The sequence below is a fragment of the Silene latifolia genome, chromosome 10 (assembly GCF_048544455.1).
Source record: "Silene latifolia isolate original U9 population chromosome 10, ASM4854445v1, whole genome shotgun sequence".
Classification (NCBI taxonomy): Eukaryota; Viridiplantae; Streptophyta; class Magnoliopsida; order Caryophyllales; family Caryophyllaceae; genus Silene; species Silene latifolia.
The window spans coordinates 26903663-26929449 of NC_133535.1; the positions used below are offsets into that span (position 1 = coordinate 26903663).

Genomic DNA, 25787 nt, shown 5'->3' on the forward strand with positions numbered 1-25787 from the left:
CCTATGCTATTATATATGCTCTCAACAGCTTTTATCATTCTTAATTTATATATAATCATGCAGTGACACTAATATATTATCTTTATTATTTTGAGCTATGCCCTTCGTCTTATAATGCTTTTCTTTTGTGAAGTTTTATATAATGATAAAAGGATGAACACGTGTGTTTTTATAATTGACACTACTAATGACGGATTATGTTATTCAAGACAATGACAATCAAATCAACCTAAAAAGGTCGGTACAAATATTATGTTTATGTACATCTTGTGTTTGCGTTAATTTTTCTAAGGGTTTTATTTTCTTATTACACTATGCTATTGTTCGTAATACTGTTTTACGATTTGATTGGGAAAAACGTGTTGTTGATATTTGTTTTTATTATTCCTCTCCATGCCTTTGGTGAGGTCGACCAAGAATATGCATATTATAGTTTATATGGGTAAAAAATATTCTTTTAGTTTATGTACATCTTTTTGTTTTAGTTCTAGGGAATTTATTATTACACTATGCTATTGTTTGTAATACGGTTCGTGAAGTACGATTTGTTTTTATCTTATTACACTGTAATATTGTTCGTAAAGTATGAGTTTGGAAAAAGCGTGATCTGATATTTGTTTTTATTATTCCTCTTATTCATGCCTTTGGTGAGGTCGACGAAAAACATTGATTTTAAGAGTTTACTATTGATAATGAGTTATACTCCGTATACAACAATAAAAGATGTGAATCTAGATAGCTTTTTAAGGCATTTTTTCAAGCATGTGGATGTCGATAGTTTATCATTGCTAATGAGTTAGGTACAGCATGGTGATCTTGATTGACGCCATCGATGATTTTGTTGGGTTATTCTCTCTTTAATTGAGGGAATTAACACATGAAGTAAATACAAGATGTTTCTATGCTATGAAACTTCTCTATTGAATGAACAAGCTACATGCGTTCATTCTCACATACGTAAAACTCCTTAGTTGAATGAATGTATGAGAAATAACATTCATTTGAGCTTTTAAGGAAGCATAGGTTACTCTACTATGATCACCTATAAATACGTAGCATTAGAAAGTTCACATCATCAATCAAAAATACAAAACATATATTATTAATCCACAATAATTAGTATTATTATTGTGAGAGTTTTGTGAGAGAAGAAAGCCACTATTAATAGTGAGAGATATCCACCTTATTAAGGTGACGACTTGTAATCCTACTACAAATATTATAGTAGAAGAATTGGGCTACTCGTCCCGCGGTTGTTTACCTATTTGGGTTTTTCCGCGTAACCAAAAATTCTATTGTGTCTTTGTCTCAATTTAATTTATTCACTATTTATTTATTTTTCCCGTAATTACACAAAGAGGGAAATACGAGTTTTTCCCAACAATGGTATCAGAGCCACGTTAGTGGGCTCATTATATTTTCTTGTGTATTATTATGGAGAATACCATCACTCATTATGATGGTGATATGTTTAAACTCACGGCTGATAATTATTCCTATTGGAAACCGATGATGGAGGATCATTTATATTGTAAAGATTTGTATGAGCCTATCATTAGTGAAGACAAGCCGGAAGGAAAATCAGACAAAGATTGGGATCTCCTTAATCGGAAAGCGGTCGCTATGATACGTAAATATATCGACCGAAGTTTATTTGAGCATGTGGCTACTTTCACTAATGCCCATGAATTATGGTCAAAACTTGAATCTATGATTCAAAAGAAAACTCCTAGAAATAAAGCTCTTCTCGTAAGACGATTGGTGAAGTTAGATTATAAAGATGGTCAAGGCATGATTGAGCACTTGAACAATTTCAAGGGTCTTGTAAACCAGTTAACCAAGGTGGATATGAAGATTGATGATGAGCTACAAGCACTATTGCTTTTAAGCTCTCTTCCTGAGAGTTGGGACACTTTAGTTGTTACACTCGCAACTCATCCCTTGAAGGAAATCTCACCATGGATGTCACATCGATTGTGATCTTCTAAATGAAGAAGCAAGGAGAAAGGAGCGTGGTATTTCAACAGATTCAGATGTTAATGTTGTTGAAAACAGAGGCAGAAGTGAAAATCGTGATAACTCTAGAAACAAGGGGCATGACAAGTGACGAGGAAGATCCAAATCTCGTTCTAGAGCAAGCGTCACTTGTTATTATTGTGGTAAACCGGGTCATAGAAAACCCGAATGTCGAAATCTGAAGAGAGACCAGAAAAATGGTACGGTCAAGCCAGATCAAATTGACCCAAAGAAGAAAGAAGAACCAAGCACCAGCGCTGTCGCAATTGAGGAAGAAACCGATATATTTATAATCGGAGAAGACATTTATCTCAATTTAGCTTCTGATGAAAGCCTATGGATTGTCGATTCAGGTGCATCATTTCACATCACCCCACATGAATGGTTATTTTCATCCTACAAGAAAGGTGATTTCGGTACGGTGAAAATGGGAAATCAAGTCACAAGCAAAATTGTTGGCTTAGGAGATATTCAACTAGTGACTAGTACCGGTTGTAAGCTTATGTTGAAGGATGTGAGACATGTACCCGATATGCGGCTTAATCTGATGTCAGCTGGTCAACTTGATGATGCTGGGTATATGAATTACTTTGGTGATGGAAAGTGGAAGCTCACCAATGGTAATATGATTATCGCTCGAGGAAAGAAAGAAGGTACCTTATATTTCACCCATGGGCGCTTATTCAAGGGGGAGGCAAATATTGCTCATGATAATTCTTCCTTAGAACTATGGCATAAAAGGTTAGGACATATGAGTGAGAAAGGATTACAAATTCTCTCACAAAAAGACCTACTACCAAAGGTGAAAGGTAAATCTCTTAATCCTTGCACACACTGCTTAGCAGGAAAGCAGCATAGAGTCTCATTTAAAAGATCCAGTTCGCCATCTAGAAGAAAATATATCCTAGATTTGGTTCATACTGACGTTTGCTCTATGACTGAAAAATCTCAAGGAGGTGCATCTTATTTTGTCACATTTATTGATGATCATTCGAGAAAAGTTTGGTTATATTTGTTGAAAACCAAAGACCAGGTACTCCAATCCTTTAAGGAATTTCATGCCATGGTGGAACGTCAGATGGGTAAGAAGTTAAAGTGCGTCCGTGCTGATAATGGTGGTGAATACCGTGGTCCATTTGAAGATTATTGCAAGTCTTTTGGCATTCGACTAGAAAAGACTCCTCCGAAGACACCTCAGCTAAATGGCATAGCTGAAAGAATGAACCGGACTATTTGTGAAAGAGTTCGATGTATGTTATCTCACGCAAAACTCCCAAACTCATATTGGGGAGAAGTCAGAAGACTGCTATTGATATTATCAATCTCTCGCCATCAAACTCTTTAAATAGAGGCATTCCAGATGAAGTATGGTCGGGAAAGAAGATATCTTATGATCACCTGAAGGTATTTGGTTGTCGCGCATTCGTCCACATTCCAAAGGATGAGCGAGCCAAACTTGATTCAAAAACCAGGCAATGTATTTACCTTGGCTCACCCAAAGATGAATTTGGCTATAGATTATGGGATCCAATTAAAAGAAAGGTCGTGAGAAGCCGAGATGTTGTATTTTTCGAGGATCAAACAATAGAAGACCTCAAGGAGTCTGAGAAGTCTCAACCTCATATTATTGTTCGTGATAATTCTTCACCATCCCCTGTGGTACCAAATGATGTAGGGAGAGAAGAAAGAGAACAAAATCATGATCAGAATGTTGAACAGTTTGAAGCAGATGATATAAATGCTCCGGTTCAACCTGAACCACGTCATGGCAGTAGAGAACGACGTCCATCCACTAGATATAGTGAAGAAGAGTATGAACTTATTGCTGATGCGGGGGAGCCTCAGAATTATCGAGAAGTGCTAACCAGCGATCATAAAGAAGAATGGGAGAAAGCTATGCAAGAAGAAATGCAATCCTTGCATGAGAATTACACTTATGATCTAGTGGAGTTGCCTAAAGGAAAACGAGCGTTGAGATGTAAATGGGTGTTCAAGCTCAAGAATGAAGAGAACAATCCTAAACCTCGATACAAAGCTCGAATTGTTGTTAAGGGATGCAATCAGAAAAAGGGGATTGATTTTGATGAGATATTTTCCCCTGTTGTGAAGATGTCATCCATTCGAGTTGTAATGGGTCTAGCTGCTAGTCTAGATTTGGAGATTGAGCAACTCGATGTGAAAACTGCATTCTTACATGGAGATCTTGACGAGGAGATTTATATGGAGCAACCTGAAGGATTCGAAAAACCAGGTAAAAAAAATCTCGTCTGTCGTCTTAACAAAAGTCTTTATGGTTTGAAGCAAGCACCACGACAATGGTATAAGAAATTTGACTTCTTCATGACCGAGCACGGTTTTAACAAAACACAAACTGATCATTGTATTTTCATGAAGAGGTACGCAAGTGGTGATTTCATCATACTATTGTTATATCACTACTACAGATACAGGCTATAACAACGGTCAAAAACCGTTGTTATATAAAAAAGCGGACGTTGTTAAAGCGTCCGTTGTAGAAGGTTTTAACAACGGTTAGTTTTCTTAAGGAAACCGTTGTTAAAACTATTAACAACGGTTTTATGTATAAAAACCCGTTGTGGAAAGTGTGACTCAATTTTGGGGGGGGGGGGGGGGGAAGTTATAACAACGGGTTTTAATATACAAAACAGTTGTTATAACTAAAGACAACGGGTTGTTTTAAAATAACCGTTGTTGTTTGTTCTTAAAAAATAAAAAAAAAATTAAATTAAATATTACTAGATGCATGCATAATTACGGCCTGTTAGAATTCCGATGCATGCATTATTACTAACATCACTGTACATATGAACAGTTAATATGGAATAAGAAGGGTTAGTAATAAGATTTGAAGCAGCATTATTGAGAGATATGATGATGATTATGGCACAACTTCCTAACATATATATTAATTAAAAAGCAACTCAACCCACACATTGCTTAGTATAAATACATTGCATATCTCAACTAACATTTTCATTATCTCAATATATTCATCTCCAAACCCTAACTGCTAAAACAAACTCTACTTAATCTTTCAAAACAAACTCAAAAAACTCCAACAAAATGAATGATTTCATCCTTAAGACTCTTACCATGATCGAGAACAACAACAACTTCATCCGCCTGTTCCTCCATATTGAGGAAAGTTTCAGAGCTACCTTGCGGATGCTCGATCCGCATCAAGCACGCCAAAGAAGATGGCTTGACGGAGAGCGAAAGCGAGCGATTGCGGCTATATGACGATATAGCAACTGCTGAACGGAACCTCAAAATAGCCAAGGAGGAGAGGACGGATACGATAGAGCAGAATAAGATCCTCTATGAAAATATAAGAATTGCATTTTTACATATGTAATTTTTTTTTAATTTATGTATTTATAAATTAATATATATATATATATATATTAATTATGTTTATCTTACTTCTTCATCTTGCTTCTTCATTGTTTTACTAACTAATTATGCGAACAATACTTAAACAAATAACATAATGGTCGATACAAACACATACATGCAAAAGAAATAAATAGAAAAAGAAAATAATGACGATGAAACTAACGGATTGGCGAGATTTACCTGATAAATACGAGAACGTAATAGACGACGAAATCACGGTGGCGAGAAGATAAAGCGACGATGAGAAAGAGAGAAAGAGAGAAAGAGAGAAAGAGAGTGTGTATGTGTTTTGTGTTTGTTTGTCTGCTGTGTTTGTGTTTGTGTATTAATAAGGGTTGTGTTTTGTGTGGCAGCAGACTTCTGTTTATTTGTGTGGTTTATAGTATGGAAGGTATTGACAACGGTTATTAAACAACAACCGTTGTGAAATATGTTTTAACAACGGTTGTAAAAAACACCCGTTGTTAAATAAGTTTTAACAACGGGTTTCAAAAATAACCGTTGTTATTACTTTTCACTAACTTTGCGCCAATTTTGCGCCAAATTATTAACAACGGTTGTGCATGTGTGACCCGTTGTTAAAACTAATAACAACGGTTTTTATAACCATACCCGTTGTAATTTATTTTAGTAAAATTCGCGCCATACATTCTACAACGTCTATTGTGATTTTCGTGAATAATCGTTGTTAAAGGGGCGTTGTAGTTGCCTGGATTTGTAGTAGTGTATGTTGATGATATGTTAATTGTTGGGCAAGATAAGCTGAAAATTGTATCGCTCAAGAAAGCTCTAAGCAAATCGTTTGCTATGAAAGATTTGGGACCGGCGAGACAGATCCTTGGGATAAAAATTACTCGTGACTGAGAGAAAAAACTCTTATGGCTATCCCAAGAGAGATATATTGAGAAAGTCCTTGAGAAATTCAAGATGAACAATGCCAAGCCGGTTAGTATGCCACTTCCTGGACATATCAAACTCGGAAAAAGCAAAGTCCATTAGTGAGAATGAAAGGCAAGAGATGCGAAATGTCCCTTATTCTTCCGCCGCTTGTTGGCGATCTAATGTATGCTATGATATGTACAAGACCCGACATTGCTTATGCAAATCGGAGTAGTTAGTCGCCATTTATCTAATCCCGGAAAGGAACATTGGTCCGCTGTGAAATTGATATTTAAATATCTCCGTGGAACGAGCAATAGATGCTTATGTTTTGGAAAAGGCGAACCTTTGCTAAAAGGTTATTGTGATGCAGACATGGTCATGCGATGTCGACTCAAAAATCGACATCGGGTTATTTGACTACTTTTGCGGGGGAGTCGTATCTTGGCGATCTAAACTCAAAAATGTGTTGCGTTGTCAACTACCGGCTTTAGTATATTGCAAATTACCGAAGCTTGTAAGGAAATGTTGTGGCTGAAGAATTTCTTGCTAGAACTTGGTCAAAAGCAAGAAGAATATGTTCTACTTTGTGATAATCAAAGCGCTATTCACTTAGCTAAAAATCCAGCCTACCATTCAAGATCCAAACACATCGATGTTCGATATCATTGGATTCGAGATGTGTTAGAAGAAAAGAAGCTTCAACTTGATAAAGTTCACACTGATGACAATTGGTCCGACATGATGACCAAGACCATATCAACAAAGAAGTTTGATGATTGTTGCGATGGTTCCGGTGTGGTGATGCCCTCCAATTAAGTCGAGAAGGGGGAGATTTGTTGGGTTATTCTCTCTTTAATTGAGGGAATTAACACATGAAGTAAATACAAGATGTTTCTATGCTATGAAACTTCTCTATTGAATGAACAAGCTACATGCGTTCACTCTCACATACGTAAAACTCCTTAGTTGAATGAATGTATGAGAAATAACATTCATTTGAGCTTTTAAGGAAGCATAGGTTACTCTACTATGATCACCTATAAATACGTAGCATTAGAAAGTTCACATCATCAATCAAAAATACAAAACATATATTATTAATCCACAATAATTAGTATTATTATTGTGAGAGTTTTGTGAGAGAAGAAAGCCACTATTAATAGTGAGAGATATCCACCTTATTAAGGTGACGACTTGTAATCCTACTACAAATATTATAGTAGAAGAATTGGGCTACTCGTCCCGCGGTTGTTTACCTATTTGGGTTTTTCCGCGTAACCAAAAATTCTATTGTGTCTTTGTCTCAATTTAATTTATTCACTATTTATTTATTTTTCCCGTAATTACACAAATAGGGAAATACGAGTTTTTCCCAACAGATTTTGTATACTACCATTGTATTAGCTTTATTCGTTCCTCTTCATACAATTCTGCAAATCAGATAGAAGTTTTTGTTGACTTTGATACATCGCACTACATAGATATGATCACATGCTTATTAACAAAGTTTATCATATACTCCCTCCGTCTCAGTCAATAGTTTACACTTATTTTATTTTTCCCTCATAAAATAAAGCAAGTATAAATAATTCATTGAGATAGAAGGAGTATAGTACAACAGGATAAGGTCTTGCAGTCTTGCTTGCTATAAAAACTTTTTTTTTTCCATACATAAAATTTCGAGACTCAGTAGTAGTCAATATCTACAACATGCTTGGACATATATATAATTAACTTATCTTCATAATCCAAGTGAGGAAAAGTGTCATGTTGGCCAGCCTTATTCACCATATTTTCACTTTTTGTGAATTTAACTTTTTTTTTATAAGCAGATTATAATAAATAAAGTATAATATAATGGAAGTGAGTTTAAGTAGAATTGCAATATTGTCCCTGAGTTTGGTTGCAAACCAATTACCAATGTACACAATTTTAATTTTATTAGAAATTGCACGCTAATTTTCAATATTCCTTGACATATACTTACTCTAATAATCAAAGACAAACATTGTGGGTAATTGAAAAGCTACTACAGTAATTAAGTTTACTCCAAGTTTTATAAATTACTAAATTATTTAAATAAGTACGGAGTACAATTTATAATATGCATAGAAAAGTTGTAAATAAAGATTTTACCATCAGTCAATATAATGATTTTATACTTCATGTTATCATACCTTATGAGTTATGACTATCAACACTTGGCAAATACAAGAACATATAGGCTATTTGTGTTTAAAAAAATCAAAACAATATTGCATATATAAGTTAAAATGATTTTTTCGGAAATTTATTTAACCCCTTACTTGCCCACTTAAGGACTAAGGTTAGTATAGTGCATAGTGATCTATTCATCGCACGGGTATACTATTGTACTATTTCGAATAATCCCCACTCATGGGTACTAAATCAACTAATGAGGAGTTATTCTACCTTATTCAGAAGTCTTAAAAGTTCAAACAACTAAAAATATAATAATGTTAAAACTGATCATGAGGGTGTGTTTATTCACTTAATATTACACGACAATCTAATAAAAAACATTCAGGATGTTATGGCCTTCCACACCAATTATAAGGTAGAGTATATTTTATGAATTTTAAAACTTCAAGCATAATACCAAAATTGGTTGGTGAGTGGTAAGGGCTCTCATCTCTTAAACAAGTTATAGCTGTCGGTAAGGGACACTCCTGGTTAATACCAAAAAAAAAACTTCAAGCATAATAATATTTTGAAAGATTTTATTGAGACACTTAATTTATTGCGAGTCCTTGAAAAAAAAAAAACAAAATGAGCAGATATTACTCTAACGAGCATTAAATCTAGTTGTATTTGTATAATAAAACCGTATCGTATATTTTTTCTCAACCCTAGGTTTAGGTTTTAAATAAGGACGACAAAAATGAAATAAAAGAAAAGAAAAATGAAATTGTAGCTCACACTCTCCATTATTCATCCAAACGTTCATCCAAACATCAAAATTCACATGAATAACAAGAATCCGTTTGATTGCCATGTTGGAGTTCTATTCTCCTAGGAGTTTCCAATGACCATGAGGGGGGTAGGTAGTTAAATTCCCTCATCATGCAAGAGTTGGAAACTCCTTGGAGTTTGAAACTCCCCCATTTTACACACAATTCATGGGATTTTAGAATTCCCATGAATTTGGTGGGCAACTAAATGAGGCCTAAAAGTCTTAACTCTTTGTGCAATGAATAGTTTGAATACTACTCCGTATATGAAGTTCATCATCCATGAATTGGATGGCTAACCATTACCAAAGTAAATTCATACTCCCATGTGCTAAAAAGACGGAGACACATATTTAAAACTGTTAGCGACATATACCTGATAGTGTTTGCCTTAAAAAAAAACATTAGCAACATATGAAATCATGTAAAAATTATTTATAAGCCTGCGGTAAGAAAATAAATATCACCATAAAAAAAAAAATCATTGACAAACATTAAAAAAAATTAACCAAATTAATGCATTTTGGTTATGAAAATGAACAACGTTAGGTGAAACATATCACAATCACTTTGATTCCTATCCAAGATTAATAAAACCTTGAAGAAACGAAGCAGTTGGTTAGGGGGTATTATAGAGTTTGCGTTTTCATAAACACTACCAAGTAAACTAAAACCAATCCGATTTATTTTTTCTTGGGAAAATGCACGCGGTGCCCTTAAACTTTCGATTTTTGCCCGAAATACCCAATTTTTTGTTCCGGAAAACTTAAAGAGGCTATAACCCGTGTCTACGAGTTCAGAAAGTGATAATTTTTTTTTTCAAATCGATTATCTTTCCGAGAACTACGATTTGAAAAAAAAAATTGTCGTATTTGGATCTCGTAGCTAGTAGTTTTTGTACGTCAAAGTTTTATTTACCGAACAAACTTTGAGTGACCATCTCTCTTTGTCACGAATTCCAAACGCGACAATTTTTTTTTTCAAGTCGTAGTTCTCGAAAAGATAATCAATTTGAAAAAAAAATCGTCACTTTCTGAGCTCGTAAACACGGGTTATAGCCTCTTTAAGTTTTCCGGAACAAAAAATTGGGTATTTCGGGCAAAAATCGAAAGTTCAAGGGCACCGCGTGCATTTTCCCTTTTTTCTTTGTTTCCAAGTCCTATCACGTCGTTATTTGTGTACAAGAAATAAAATCAAGTACCCGTAAAAGAGTACAAAATTTAAGGGTTTTTTGTCAGAAGGTACCTAACATTTAGGTCACTTTGCACGGAGGTACCTAACATTATTTTTTTTGCCCAAAAGTACCTAAAGTTTGTATATTGTTTGTTAACAAGTATCAACTAACGTTTTCCATAAAAAAAAATCAAATTTGAGATTTGACTTGAGGATGAAAATGTTTTATTTAGTTTTCTCCCTAATTCCTTTCCTTAAAACGGATTAATCTCATAATTTAACTCATTTTCCACCTCTACACCAACTCCCAACCTCACCATTTTCTCTTAAAAGGTCTAGTTAAAGTTGGTGAATAATAAATGTAAAGTGCTTGTTAATTGTAATTATAGGATTTTAATTTAAAAAATCATGTTTTATGGTTAAGTCAAGACGAAATCTAGACATTTTTGACGAAAAAAGTCAGTTGGTACTTGTTAACAAATAAAACATAAACTTTAGTAATCTTTAGGGCAAAAAAATAATGTTAGACTGCACTTGTACAAAGTGACCAAATGTTAGACTGACTTTGACAAAAAAAAAAAATCCAAAATTTAACGCAATAAAAAAAGAGTCCTAAAGAAGTAAAGTTGGAAGATTTACACGTTTCTATCTCTCTCCTATTGAAACAAACGGTCAAACCAAACAATCAAACAAACAAACAAATACGTAAACAAACAAGATCCTTTCTTCATTCCTCAAACTTCTTCCTCATCCTCCCTCCTTTTTCCGCTTTTTGTTCTTCAGGTACCAATTAATTTCTTAATTTTTATTAATTACGTATCTTTCATGATTTTATTTATTCATATCTTTTGCATGATTTTCTGGGTTTCTTCTGAATTTGTTTTGATTGATTTTTTTTTACTTTATTGGTGATACATGGTTGTTTGGTGTTTGATCATTGGTTAACATTGTTGGTTTTATGTGTTTGTTTAATGGGGTTGCTTCAATTTCTCACCTTTTTCTCTTAAGTTAGCTTTTTAGGGAAATTGATGTGGTTTTTCTCTTTAAGTTAGCTTTTTGTTTATGTGTTATGTTCATTATTTAGACATTGAACGATTTGTTGTTTCAATCTACTAGTATGTGATTCTTTACTGGGTTAATTGTGTGGGTATGGTGTTTCTGTCCAATGTGCTTAATTTTTAGGGTTTTCAGGGCAAATTTCTTGCTTTGTCATAAGAGTTCTATGGTTGTGCTATTAGTTTTCGACTTTGATTAGTTCATAACAGCAAGTATCACGTATCGGTAATTATCCTGGGCATGTTTCGGTTAGGTTTAGCTTTTAAAACAATGACAGTTGCTGTAGCCTATAGTTACTTATTTTTCGGAGGCGCGTCTTGAAATAAAGAAGAAGGGGGCTAAGAGTTGGACTCCTAATCCCGTGTGTGAATACTTACACTTAACACCGAGCCAATGGTGGCCGAGTGATCTTTTCTTCAATGAAATTTAGATGTACTTAAATGATTAGTGGGGCCGGGACCCCTCCCAACATAACTGAGGTACTCCACTGGGTTATTGGACGGCTTGTTGTTTACATTGTATAGTAAATAATGGTAAATAATGATCACTGGATAGTTGGTAACTTGGAATACTTTGATTAAGCTACTTATTGATTTTGGACTCCTATACTGGATTTCTGAGTCTGCATATAGTTATTAATTTTGCTGCAATTGATATTTATTTACAATTTTCTCCTGCTGTGGAATTTGGCTTTGTTTCTTATAATGTCGCCCACATTACCACCACTTATATGTCTAATATGGTTTTGGGTTTTATGTTTGATATTCATTGGTTTTTGTCCTGGTTGCAGCTTGTCCTTATATACCATTTCTGGTAATTGTTTCCAAACAAGTTAGGAAGTGAGTATTGATTTGGACTTTGGCTAGGACTCAAATTCAAAGGCGCCATTTTGAGCATTGGATGTATGTAGGTTGGTGTTATCTTTATATAGCATTGAAGAAATACTCTTTCTAGGGCATTTCTCATGGAATGGAGGTGGGCTGTTTACATTCTGTATTTTGCTCTAAATGTGAGGGAGTCTGTTAGTAGACCAGGGCAAACATGGTTTCTCGAATTGGGTACTGGGCCTACAACACTCTACAGCTGGAGCATCACGAGTGCTAGTATATTTGTCCTTACAGCGCTTGTGCTGTCTGTTTATCTCATTTTTGAGCACTTGGCTTCTTACAATCAACCAGAGGTTTGTATTTCTCTAGCCCAAGGTTTCAGTATGTTGATTTTTGTTGTTAATTCATATATGGTTTGGTTGATGCAATTCTCGATGCAATCAACCTGTATATGCTGTCAAGAGAAGTGAAAGGTTGCGTCTTTCCAACCATACTCACCCCTCCATGTCTTTGTGGGAGTGGGGTAATGGTTTTTTCAGTTGCTCTACGTTGATGATTTTTTTCTTAGCGTCCCGTTGCATGCATATTTTGTATACATTGAAAAAGGTTTTATCATCCATTCTATATTCTCATAACCATTGTGTGGACTATGATGTATTCCCTTTTCTTTGTATTTATTGCAGGAACAGAAATTTTTAATAGGGCTTATATTGATGGTTCCTGTGTATGCTATAGAATCGGTAAGAGGATCCAAACTTTGAGCATTATTATAAGGGTTTGGTTGTTCTTCTCATTGTCAGTTGCATAATTGCATTTTTCACTTGTTATAAGCCTTCTAATTTTTGACTTCTGACTTGCGGGTCTTTGGGGGTTTGATGGTAAATTGTGGCAAGACAATATCAAATTCACTAGAATAAAATAGTAAATTACTGATGTTTCTGAACGTCCTTTTTCTTTGTTTTGGTGCTGGTTATTTATCTTACTTCGACAATTTTTGTAGTGTGTTTAGAGTTTAGACAGCTCTCTTGAACGTGCCTCACTATACTATAATTAACTATCACAGAACATCTTTATGAGACAAAAGTGCATTTTCACCAAGTGCTGAAAGTAGTGAATGAAACAAAAGCTAATGATAGAAATTTTACCGCCTCAAAGTATAAGTAATGGAGAATAAATTAAATGTTATGGCTTCTGGAGACTGGAATACGCCTAACAGCTACTGCTGAGTACAGTCAGTAGACACATGTTATCAATCTCATTTCACTATGGGCCTATCTATGCTTTATGTGCGGCTGCGGGACTTGGTATAAACTATGTACTTTATCACATAAAAAGTAATGTAGGACGATAGATTTGGAACTAGCCATGGGGCCCACCACCCTAGTTGTTGAAATTGCTTTTTTTTGTGATAAATTGTTGAGACAGTCCTGTTATTCTACCCTACACAGTTTATAATAATTGGGAGAGATTTAAATAACCGTGTCTAGTATTTGTTGGGAGATACATAGTAAGAGTAAAAGGTGGAAAGATTATGTCACTAGTGCAGTTAATTTAGAGGCGGAGTGAGGAATATAAATCGACATTGTGTAAATTAAAACTTTTAATGAAATTACTCTTATTTCTAAAATTAAGTTACTACTATGCTGATATATGTATTTTTGGGCTAGAGGCATAGTGGATTAGTGGGGGATCGAAAATTTATTTTTGTAAACTGTGTAGTAACTTCAAATGAAGGCACTCTTATTTCTAAGTTATGTTCACCTGTGCTGATATATTGTATTTGACCTCATGATCTCCTATACTATTATGATGATGGTTATGGGGTGGATGTAACCTATGATGCATTGAAGCCTTTACTTATTTATTTATTTATTTTATTATTTTTAATTTTTATATTTCGGTTTTAAAAATCGTTTTAATCTTTTCTCTCGATTTAAATTTTAAGTTTTTATAAAAGAAAGACGGAATTCGATTTTAAAACCCCTAAGTTCACCTTGACTTTCCATTACATTTTCGTTCTCCCTTTTTGTTCTTCATCTTCCCTTTTTTTATTCGCATTTTGAGGCGTGCGTTCACCCATGGACGGTTCGAAAGGATGATTCATGTCAGCCGACCCCAAATCATTTTGGGATTAAGGCTCTGATGTTGTTGTTTGTTGTTGTATTTTTAATTTTTATATTTGATATATAATTTTGTTACTTAATCATATAGACAAGGGGTAGAACCAGAAACTTTTTTGCTACTATGGCTAGATTTATAAGTAGTAGAAACAAAAAAAAAAAAAAAAAAAATTAAAAAAGATGTTCGAAATACAAGCTTATTATCTGCCACTGCTCGATATTATCATTGAATAATATCGTGCACAACATAAATAGTTTCACTTAATTTAATAAGGTTAGAAATATAGTATTATTTGTTTTTCATTTAAGCATCGTATTTTTATCTGTGCTTTCTTTTTATGGAAACGACTCCACATAAAATAGTACTTGCACCAACACAAAACTCCAATACGCTAAAACAGCTCAAGTTTACCACTAGACCAAGTTTGTTAGAATGAATCCCTTAGCTTACTAATTTTTCTTTATCTGAAAATAATCTCGGGCTACAGCCCTAGTAACTGTTGGCTAGTTCCGCCTCTGATATAGACACAAAGTATTGGTCAAATTCCATAATTTGGTAATCTCCCTCGCACTCCACATTTGTCAACTATTGTGGCCATTTACTCCTCGTAGGGGGTTCAATTTATTGTCATTCGTTTTTTATTCTTTATTTTTAATTTTGAACATTTCTCAATCCTCGACGCCGTAGAAGAGCTGTTGCTATAGCCTTTTTCTTGCTTTGTCTAAATTGGCTTCTGTTCTATCAAATTTAGCCGTTGATATGTCAAATATTATTGGCCACTTTGTTGGACTGATAAAGTTGCTTCTCTCAATTAATTTTACTTAATAATAGTTCCTTGGCTTACTGATACGGTATCTGCAGTGTTCTGCTTGCTAATTGTCTTGTTTTCCTTACAGTTCTTATCGCTGTTGAATTCAAAAGCCGCATTCAACTGTGAAGTAATTCGAGACTGCTATGAAGCTTTTGCCTTGTACTGTTTTGAGAGATATTTGATTGCTTGCTTAGGTATTTTCTAAAGTTCAATACTTATTTATATCTATGTGTTCTAGCATAACATTCTTAATGCTTTGATCTCTTTTGTGGAAGTGGTTTGCTAGCATGGTTAATGATTGGATTTACTGAAAAGGTTGTTGATTGGACTCACTTAATTTTCTTACAGGTGGTGAAGTGAAGACAATTGAATTTATGGAAAGTCAGAGTATTATAAATTCTGGCTCACCCCTTCTGGAAGAAGCATATTCGTATGGTGTTGTGGAGCATCCATTTCCTCTTAAATACTTTATAAAAGAGTGGTATCTTGGTGAAGACTTCTATCAAGCTGTCAAAATTGGAATTGTTCAATACGTAAGTGACTGAATTGAAGAATTGAAAATTAATTAATATGATAATAATATTCATGGACCCTATAACTCCCCACCCTAACCTTGGGTAAAACAATTTTGTTTGATACTGAAGGCCAGATTACAATGCTATGAATTTAAAATCTTCTGTTCTGAATATATGAAGTATGTAGTTAGTATCATTGGTTATCCAAATGTCGTCATTAATATTGCCTTTTGGGGCTCAGTTAAACTTTCATCCTGTCAGCATAACTCAAAGTTCTTATGTTAGTATTTTGACTTTTCAGATGATAGTGAAGTTGATATGTGCATTTTTAGCGATACTCTTGCAAGCCTGTGGTGTTTACGGAGAAGGAAAATTCCAGTGGAATTATGGGTAAGATGCTGCATTTGAGCTTCTTGTATATTTTGGAATTTGAGCTCAGTATTTATGCAACTTGTATCGGAGCATATCTTTATGATCATGTATTCTTAGTAGTGAAAAGGAAATGAGAGGTATCCTGCTAGCCAAGATGCATGACATGAGATAAAAAGGCTTGATATGGCGTTTAATAGTCTGCATATTGAACAGTGAAGTTCTTTTACTGATCTGTTTTTATGGATTTTTTTTCCTGCAGATACCCCTATTTAGCAGCTGTTCTTAACTTCAGTCAAACTTGGGCTTTGTATTGTCTTGTTCAATTTTATGCAGTAACCAAAGATAAGCTTGAGCCTATCAAACCTTTGGCAAAATTTTTGACTTTTAAGTCCATAGTATTCTTGACATGGTGGCAAGGAGTGGCTGTTGCATTCCTTTTCTCTATAGGGGCCTTCAGAGGTTCATTTGCCCAGGAGCTGAAAACACGTATCCAAGACTATATAATCTGTATTGAGGTAATTTGCTTTGTATGTCTGTAGTTTTTCAGTTATCTACTTGTATCTAAGTGGATTAATCAGTAGTTCTTTGCTTTTGCTCAGTTAGGTGCTTAAGAAGGGAGTTTTTTTTTTTTTTTTGACATGTTGTATAATACATAATATAGGTTAGATGATGAGTGACACAAATTTCTTTGCTTTCTCCAAAAATTTTAATCTACAGACAATCTTTCAGTATAGCTGATTTTTAGCTGTTCTGGCTGATATATGATCAATATGGCCTGTCCTGGCGATTATTTAACCAAGACCAATTCTAGAACGATATATTACCATACAACCAATGGCTGACCGAAACAACTTAAACGGCTTAAACAAGAACAAGCTGCGCGTATAAATAGCTTCCCAGTTGCTTACTTTGTCAGAAACTCAGGACCCACAGTTCCATGCGGGGTAGTTGATTAATCATGCACAAGAGTTAGATAAATATTTGCCTTGATGAAAAAAGTGGCATCACAGGTCGTTTTGTCTTCAATGTCTTATCTTTTGAATTACTGTTCTTGTCTTCAAAATCCCGAGTTAAGTGTAGTTAAGTGGACTACAACAAACTTTCATAGGCGTAAGTAGTGTAAGATTGACAGTTATGTTTCTGCCTTTCTGGAGATGTGTTATCTTTGCGGTGACTTGGTTACGTAATTTGAATCATAGAGCGCTGTTTATCATCTAGAAAGAAAGAAAGAATGTAACGTACTAGCTGGTGGCGTGCTGTGGTAGACCCTGAATATTTGTTTACGAGGTCCTATAGAAAGTTCCTCAGTCATTAATATTGTACTCCGCATATGTTTTTTTTCAAAGCCACCATTGGACAAAGTGCACAATTTATTTTGGTTGATGTTTCCTAGGATCTTATGTGTGTAGACATGAACCTGCCCCTGATTGTGTTTCTTTTGACATTGCAATGTCATCATTAATCGTGTCCCTTCTGAAGGACTTTTCTGCTGAATCATGTGTTATGAGACTTGGGACAGCATTCCATTATTTCATTTTTTGTGTTATTTTTTCTCAAGCTCATAATGGGAAGTGGCTTTCTTGTGTCCTAGTTTCTACACCGGTCCCATCTATATCTGTAGCTCTAACATTATGCTGTATTGATAGATGGGTGTTGCTGCTGTGGTTCATCTATACACATTTCCGGCAGTACCTTACAAACGTGGAGAACGGTGTGTTAGAAATGTGGCCGTTATGGATGACTATGCTGCCCTGGGAACCCCTCCTGACCCAGAGGAGGTTAGAGATGGTGCTCGTATTACTAAGATGAGATTTTCTCGACTTGATGACAGAGAAAAGAAGATGAACTTTCCACAATCTGTTCGTGATGTGGTCGTCGGCAGTGGGGAAATTGTGAGTGCAATAAATTTTGTACTTTCATTTATCCTTCTTTTTTTTGGAAAAAAAAAATCAAGCGAGGTACATCATTACAAAAGTTTGACCAATCCTGTGTTACTCTAGAGTCCTCACTCCTCACATTCTCTTGCATACCCGTGTTAAATACTTAAATGCTCAACGCACATGTAACACTTGGACATGAGTATGACACTTGGACGCTTTATTTTAAGGTTAAAATGCGATTTTTTTCCCTAAAATAGCGGAGTCCAGCTGTTGGACATGCGCATCTTTGACAGATATTTCCAAATTCTGACAGTCCTTGTAACATAGCCAAACCAACAAACCCGAAAAAAAGTTCCCAGAATAACACCCAATATCGACAATAAAAGTAGATAAAGAGCATACATCCAACAAAAAGCAAAGAAGTTTAACTGGGTTAAATTGTATCTTTTCTTAATTTGATCCAGTCACTTGAGTTAAACTATGATTTGTCTTTTGTTTGCGTCTAATCAAGCTGCTGACAAAATCGTTTGTCTTGTATTGTCCAGATAGCAGATGACATGAAGTACACCATGTCCCATGTGGTTGAGCCCGTTGAAAGGGGATTTGCAAAAATAAACCGAACATTTCACGAGATATCTGAAAATGTCAAGAAACTGGAGCTGCATAGAAGTTCAAAAGATGACAGTCTTGTTCCACTAAATTCATATTCAAAGGAATTCTCAGATTTTCGTGACAATCTTCTCGAGGGGAGTGTTAGTGACAGTGGCTTATCCCGGGGTTTGAGGCAAAATCAAAAATCAAAAGGCTCGTCTTCCCAGTTTAGGTAACGAAACTTCCCAACTTGGAAAATGCTCTAATAACCTGGCTTGAGTCAAGAGGAGATTTGCAGTGGGTTTTCAATATTTGCCGATCCTCACTGGTATGTTCATTCAGTACTGCACAGCCATTTGCGACCTCTATTATGCTACTTGCTGATCGAAACGTGGATTGCTTTGCGACGAAGTTTTGACACAGTTCATTAGCCTGAAGTGCACATGCATTTTGAGACAGTTAAAAGTAACTGATATTACCATTGATTAGCATTCTCAGTTAGATATGAAGCTAATTTTCAACTTGTATAGTAGTAAATGTTAGCCGGTAAAGTCACTGAGGGTAAGTAATACTCTGTTTCTTGAGTTTGAAATCTGAAACTGTCCTTGTAACTCACTTTATACATACGCCCTAACGAAAATATTTTTAGCATGTACAGAATGAAACAAGTGTATGCAAGATCTACAAACATTGCTCCTCAAACCTGGAGGCAAAGTGATCAACAGTGTTTTAAACTCGAACACTAACGTAGAATTTATAATCGTTTAGAGTGGGAATTCCATGTTTCATGAGTCGGCCGGAGTTTCATGTCAGATGTGACAGATAGGGAAGTGTTGAAGTTACATTGATTTAGGCACAACTCTTTTACACTCCGTACGAGAATCCAGAGTTATTCAACTTTGGAAGGAGAAAATTGTTGGACTTCGTTCACCGGTTCTTAATCCTGCTAACATAGATCACCCTTTGTTGATTACTCCGTATCATTTTCATGTAGTGTTGAATTTCCTAACTGATAAAGACCGAGTCCAGTTTTTGTTGCGGTCTCTTGAATTTAGTTTTCTGGTATTTGATCCTCCTACCTTAGGCCTTGGATTGATGGTCCCCCTATGAAAATAAACATATTTTAAATGATTTTTTTTTTTTTTTTACATGAGATATGAGTTTCTGATACCCAAAGGGGACGTGGGTATGAGATTGATACCCATGATTATCAAATAATAAACCAACCATGAAAAAAACTTAGATGAAACACTTCAACCTCATCTCACCTAAAATTGAAACAAATACAAGTATGAGTAATCAAGTTCCAAACCCACTCGAATATCATTTTTGATTTCAAGGCAATACCCAGGCGCGAACCAAAACGCACCCTAAGAAAACACAATTTCTCATTATAGACGGACACTATCCATCTATACGTATAGACGGATACCATTTTCCCTCACAAAATACCCATTTGTCATAAAGTGGGAAGCACATGGAGGGTGCCCCACCTTGTCTCCCCTACCCATTTTATTAGAGGTCTTTACCCGTCTGTTCGCCCAACCCGTCTATACCAAGACCTATTGCTAAGAAAAAATGCTAAGAAAAAAGCACTACTATCCAAGAGCTGATCCCAGTAAGAAATAAGCACAAGAGATAAGATTAGACAGAGAAAACAGAAAAGTGTGGTGATGAAACAACAACAGTGACCTCAACTTGTTTTAACTAACACTATGAATACCGTTGCATTATCACCAACTACTTTTCCGCGCTTCTTCACCGCGTCTTCGCTCACTTTCTCGCTCAATTCATCCGCTTTCAAATCTTCTTTGATTTCGCCATTTTTAGGGTTTAATATTTCTCCCAAATTGAACCCCCGTCTTCCTCGAAAGCCGTCGTCTCTTGTTGTCAGAGCAGCTAGGACTGAATCCAACCGCGTTTCTCTAGGGTTTCGTGCTCCTGATTTTGAGGTAACCTACTCATGACGATCAATTTACACAATGTTTAATTTCATAATTTGACTATAGTATGAACTGATTGTGCTGAAATTTGGAAGTTACGTAATATGATGTCATATTCCGAATGTGGATGAGTTGAATGTGATTGAGTTTCTGTGTTTGTACTAGTTATCGGAGCCGTTGACGGGGAAGACATGGACTTTACAGGATTTCGAAGCGTATCCAGCTCTATTGGTATGATTCATTTCTCTTTCTTATGTTGTGGTTTGCGTCACTAGTGCGAGTTGTTGATGTTTTGAAGTGAGTTTATCGGACTGTAAGACCGTCTTATGCAAGTTTTTGGATCTTATAATTGGTATGCTCGTACACGTAAAGAGTGACTTGCCATGAATTTTGGATATTGCGCGCTCCATAGTATGAAAAGAGGAAGTAGAGGTCTTGTAATTGGTGCAAATTATGATATGTACATAGCACAACTTTGTTTAGAATATGGTGGATTATTGACAAATATGTATCTTCAATCTATGGATCAACTATCGCTCTAGTTACCATTATCATTCCCTCGGGGAAAAAGTATAAAAGCAATAGGAAACTCTATTGGGTATTTCAAGTCTACTTGGGGAGGTTAAAACCGGGAAATACTAGCGCAGAAGTAGGATTCGGTAACTAATTGATATAACCTTAAGCAAAGTAATCCCCAAACTCTCTCCGAGCGCCTTGTTGGCATGCTCAACTAAGCATTGACCCTCAATGATCAAATACTCAGTGCGTCCCAATCATTTGCTTACCCTATTTATTTTTTGTGAGTGGTATTTTAATCGAAGGTAACAAATGATTGGGACCATGACAGTAGTTGTTTACTCGGCATACATTTGACTGACCCGGAGTAGACCCATGACGGAACTTAGAAATGTATATTCATTGGGAATGTGATTGTAAGATGTAGTGCTTTTGTTTACGGAGTATGTTTTAGTGAATGAATGATACAAGTGTGCTGTTTCCCACTAACAACGGCTGATGCAGGTAATGTTCATCTGCAACCATTGCCCCTTTGTCATACATTTGAAGAAGAGTATTGTGAAGCTTACTGAGTTTTATATGAAGGTACGCAGATTAAATGATTGTTCGGTTATCCATTTCTGTCTATTATTCGATGTGATTAGCTTGTGGCAATATTATTCTGCAGAAAGGACTCGCAGTTGTAGCGATATCTTCCAATTCTGTTGTCACTCATCCACAGGTTTACACTTCCAAAGATTCTATGATTTAAGGTCCAATCTTTGCCTAAGTAGATGACTAGATATAGCAATTGTCATCCCAGGATGGACCCGAATTCATGGCAGAAGACGCTAAAGTATATGGCTACCCATTTCCTTATTTGTATGATGAGGTAGGCTGCTGAAATTACTTTTATATTTTCATGTAGGCAATAAGTGTTTTGTGTTTATTGTCTGGCTAGGCTGTAATATTTGCAGACCAAAGTAGTATTTGTTTGGTCTCTGTAGATGTTATTTGTCTAATCATCATTACTTTTCAAGTACTATGCCATGGAAAAAAAATGATTTTCTTCTGGATCTTTAGAAAACTTGCAAATATCTTCTGTATTCTTCAAGCTCTTAGTATGTGGTTGTGCTTTATCATGCTTACTTTTATTGGATAAGGAGGATGGATTCCACGTATAATGATAGTCTGTTAGTGAATTCCGATAAACTAAAAGCTGTAAGGTATGTGAAATGTAGAAGATTTGATGTCACCTTTGGAAGCATCACCGCCCTTCTGATTCTGTTAATGAGACCTGTGAGTAGAGACTACTCCTATCGAGCAAGTATGTCGAACCTGTAAAAAATTTTACACAATGCAAATCTTGAAGCTTGGTTGATCAGTTAATATGATCTTTAAGACCTTTAATATTGATGGGTGAATAATTTGTTTCCATGAGAAAGGTTTCTTATCCTCCACTATGTGACCATTTGATTCACTTTTGCGTTTATGAAAGTACTGTTGAAATTTGATGGTCTACTTTTTTACTGTAGCCATTTTGGAATTATTCTTTGTAAGTTTAGGTGGGCTAAAACTTTATTGTTTCATTGAATTAGTGAAATAATGTAATGAGCTAAATTGCTCTTAAAACTCTCGATGTTTCTCTTTCCATGAAGTAGCTAATGGCTATCCTGTTTCCAATTAGTGTAAATGGAATCATAATGTCAGGGAGAGGCTGTGTATGTTTAACCCCATACCTTGCTTGAAGCGTATTCTCTTTGGTGGATGATGATGATTTTTCATGGGACAATGTTGTTACTTGCTTGAATTGTAGGATTACTTTGCAAAGTTATGTACTGTGTGTATATTTTGCTTCTGATATTGGGTTACTTAGCCTTAGTAAGCATGCTTAACTCATAAATTTATTCATATTTGATTTTTTATATGTATCCAATACTAATTCTCTTGATTATAGCTACTTGTCAACATCTAATAACTATTGTCACAATGAATCTTGGCTGTGCAGACCCAAGATGTTGCACGTGATTTTGGAGCAGTTTGCACTCCTGAGTTCTTATTGTTTAAAAAGGTGAATGGTTATTAGATCCCAGTTAATTTTGAATTCAATGTTCTGGTACAAATAAGATTTTCTGTGCTAACTAGCTAAATGTACTCTCATTGAAATATGCTTGTTGTCATAACCTTATTGTGTTAGACTATTTCTTAAGAGTATATGCAATTTGCGACAGGATGGAAGGAGGCCGTTTGAGCTTGTCTACCATGGTCAATTTGATGATTCCAGACCAAGCAACAATTTGCCCATCACTGGGAGGTAAAACATCTAACCCCATAACTAAATGCCTTAAAAGCCTGGAACTCTTGGCACCGGTTAATATGTTTCCACTGTCAATAATTTCCTTAGGGATTTGAGTATGGCAATCGACTCTGTCCTCAGTGGCCAACCCGTGACATCAGTTCAAAAACCAAGGTCCTTATACAGCCTTCTCTCACATTCGCCCACATTCGCCTTTGTGAGGAACTTATTCTTTGAAAGCTGACAGCTTCTAAATTCTTTTGGCAGTGTCGGATGTAGCATCAAGTGGCACCCTGAAGTGAAACAATAACTTATGTTGATCAGTGATCAACAGTCAGTGATAGTTGTAACAACTGTATCTTCCTATCATACATTTTTTTATAATCATGATTTGGAAGTAATTCTTATGTTTCATATTTGGATGAATGTACATTGCCTGTGTGTAACAGTTGTTTTGATTAAACCTGTTACATACTTACATATGCTGAAATAATAGGTTACTCTAAATGCATTGTGGTTTCATTTAGGTAAGTCAAATCCTGGTCAGATTTTGTTGCAGAAAGCAAGTAGTTCCAATGTCTGACATGCTAAGTTCTGCTGTGGTGTTGTCTGACCTGATTTTAACTTGTGCAATGTGCTTTTATTGAGATTGAAGAATAGACTGACTCTACATAATATGATCAGATGTATACCCCCAAAAAAGCTGGTAAAGGAAGTGTTAAAACATTTTCAGATCATTTCAAAGAACTGTATCTCAAATTAGAATGTCAGCTCTGAATAAAATACTACCCATGGTTTTAAGTCCACTATTAGATTACCAAAGGCGAACTGGCACAAAATTTAAGCTGGGAGTGAGCACACTTTAGTATTATGCTGTCACTGACTGATTTCGATTATGGGCACTGTAGCCTCGCAACTTCGCGAGTCTCTCTGCTTCATGGGCACCTGTATCGGTGATTTCTGAACCGATTTTGAATTTTTAATGGCAATCATCATGAACTTGGGTGTCATAAGACTTAGATGAAGAGCCTGTTTAAAAATGTTATGGTTGAATTGAGTTATGTTTTAATGCAAGCTGTTTTTGGAACCAGCCATTAATGGCCTTGTTGCATTTTTGCCGAGGTTTAGTTAACCTCACATAAAAAGTGATGGTGCTTGAGAAGGATTAGCATGTGGTCCGATAGATCTCTTAAGACGTATATTGTGCTTTTTTTCAGGTTCTTTTGGAATCCACTCATTGCTTGTTATGAGAATTTTCGTCTTCTGTATCATGGCCAAGTTTTTCCAGTAACTAATTAGTCATCTTTAGTCCTAGAAAAACTCGTTTGAATTGATTTGCTTACCACTACTATATCATAAGATCATTGCCTCTTATGAAACTCCCTCTTGTGGGAAGTTCTTTCATTTCCAGTGAGTCAACACTCGCTATGCTTTGGCTTTGGAACATGATGAGATAAAACAAGATAGTTCACTAACCTGTCTGTACTTATTACGTTATGAAATAGCAGGCAGTCGATGAAATTGTCTATGCAATTTTCTTTAATGGTCATCCTGAAATAACCTCTCTGTTATTTTAGACTTTTAGCATAGTTTTAAGGCTGTAAACATCCTACCCTATTACCACGCTTGGACAGAAGCTTTTTCGGCATTGATATAATGTTGGAGCACAGGGACTCAGGTACGTACTTGTTGCTAATGCTGAGAGCTGTCCCTAAACTTGACTGGAGAAGCATGCATGCCCTTGCATGAATCATATCATAACTGGAAGGCTCCACACTTGGTTGATGGGCAAGAACCTCATGATGACCGCTGCTATGATTTAAAAGCACTGGCCGCCTTTTGGTAACCTCTCTACTTATAGCTTATGTGATTATTTTGTTCCAGTTCCATGTCATAGTTATCGATTACTGTATGAACGAGGTTACATGAACCTTAATGACAAACTGATTGTTGAATACTCGTTTGCTTTTCTTTTTTTCCATTGGAGAGAGAGGTGTTTTTTTTAATCATCAATGAGTTTTTCATAAAGAGTTTCCACATTTGCGAAACTTGTATTTAACCTGACTCAAATATACTATGTAATTTCTAGTTGTATCATCAATGAGTTTTTTCAAGAATCATAGTGACTCTTACAAAACAATTTGTAATCGGGATGGAAGGAAAACAAGTTGTTATCTCCTTGTCAGGATCCTCGCTATTGTGTCCTTCTGCAACTATACTTGCACAATGATTAGGTATTTATAATCATGGTATTATATACGTTCCAGTTGTCACACACTGATTTAGGTCACTGTGCCATTTATGTGGCCAACATGGTTATGATAACGTCAAAGTTCAAATGATCGCCACGTAGTGTCACTTCCCAGATTTACAACCATTCTGTAGTAGTAATTCATTCTTCAATTGTGAATGGTTGTTAC

At 35.5% G+C, this 25787-nt stretch overlaps 2 protein-coding genes across 2 annotated transcripts; both read left to right on the top strand.

Annotated features, from left to right (window-relative positions):
- The first annotated feature begins 11044 nt into the window (after positions 1-11044).
- LOC141605412 (protein LAZ1 homolog 1) lies at positions 11045-19284 on the top strand. Its single transcript, XM_074424154.1, has 9 exons — positions 11045-11243; positions 12307-12696; positions 13027-13083; positions 15361-15469; positions 15624-15808; positions 16092-16180; positions 16422-16677; positions 17809-18054; positions 18588-19284. Exons 2-9 carry the CDS (start codon positions 12481-12483, stop codon positions 18867-18869), a joined length of 1440 nt encoding a protein of 479 aa, XP_074280255.1. The 5' UTR covers positions 11045-11243; positions 12307-12480; the 3' UTR covers positions 18870-19284.
- Positions 19285-20218: 934 nt separating this feature from the next.
- LOC141605413 (uncharacterized) lies at positions 20219-23898 on the top strand. Its single transcript, XM_074424155.1, has 9 exons — positions 20219-20585; positions 20742-20807; positions 21597-21677; positions 21760-21813; positions 21895-21963; positions 23080-23142; positions 23303-23385; positions 23476-23541; positions 23635-23898. The coding sequence occupies exons 1-9, from the start codon at positions 20349-20351 to the stop codon at positions 23675-23677; spliced, it is 762 nt and encodes a 253-aa protein (XP_074280256.1). The 5' UTR covers positions 20219-20348; the 3' UTR covers positions 23678-23898.
- The last annotated feature ends 1889 nt before the right edge of the window (positions 23899-25787 follow it).

Bases quoted from the DNA above. Each gene is read 5' to 3' on its own strand.
- LOC141605413 (XM_074424155.1), top strand. From the start codon at position 20,349: ATGAATACCGTTGCATTATCACCAACTACTTTTCCGCGCTTCTTCACC. The intron at 20,586-20,741 runs GTAACCTACTCA...TGTTTGTACTAG, and splicing joins TTCGTGCTCCTGATTTTGAG to TTATCGGAGCCGTTGACGGG. The intron at 21,814-21,894 runs GTTTACACTTCC...TTGTCATCCCAG, and splicing joins CTGTTGTCACTCATCCACAG to GATGGACCCGAATTCATGGC.
- LOC141605412 (XM_074424154.1), top strand. From the start codon at position 12,481: ATGGAATGGAGGTGGGCTGTTTACATTCTGTATTTTGCTCTAAATGTG. The intron at 15,470-15,623 runs GTATTTTCTAAA...ATTTTCTTACAG, and splicing joins ATATTTGATTGCTTGCTTAG to GTGGTGAAGTGAAGACAATT. The intron at 16,181-16,421 runs GTAAGATGCTGC...TTTTTCCTGCAG, and splicing joins AAATTCCAGTGGAATTATGG to ATACCCCTATTTAGCAGCTG.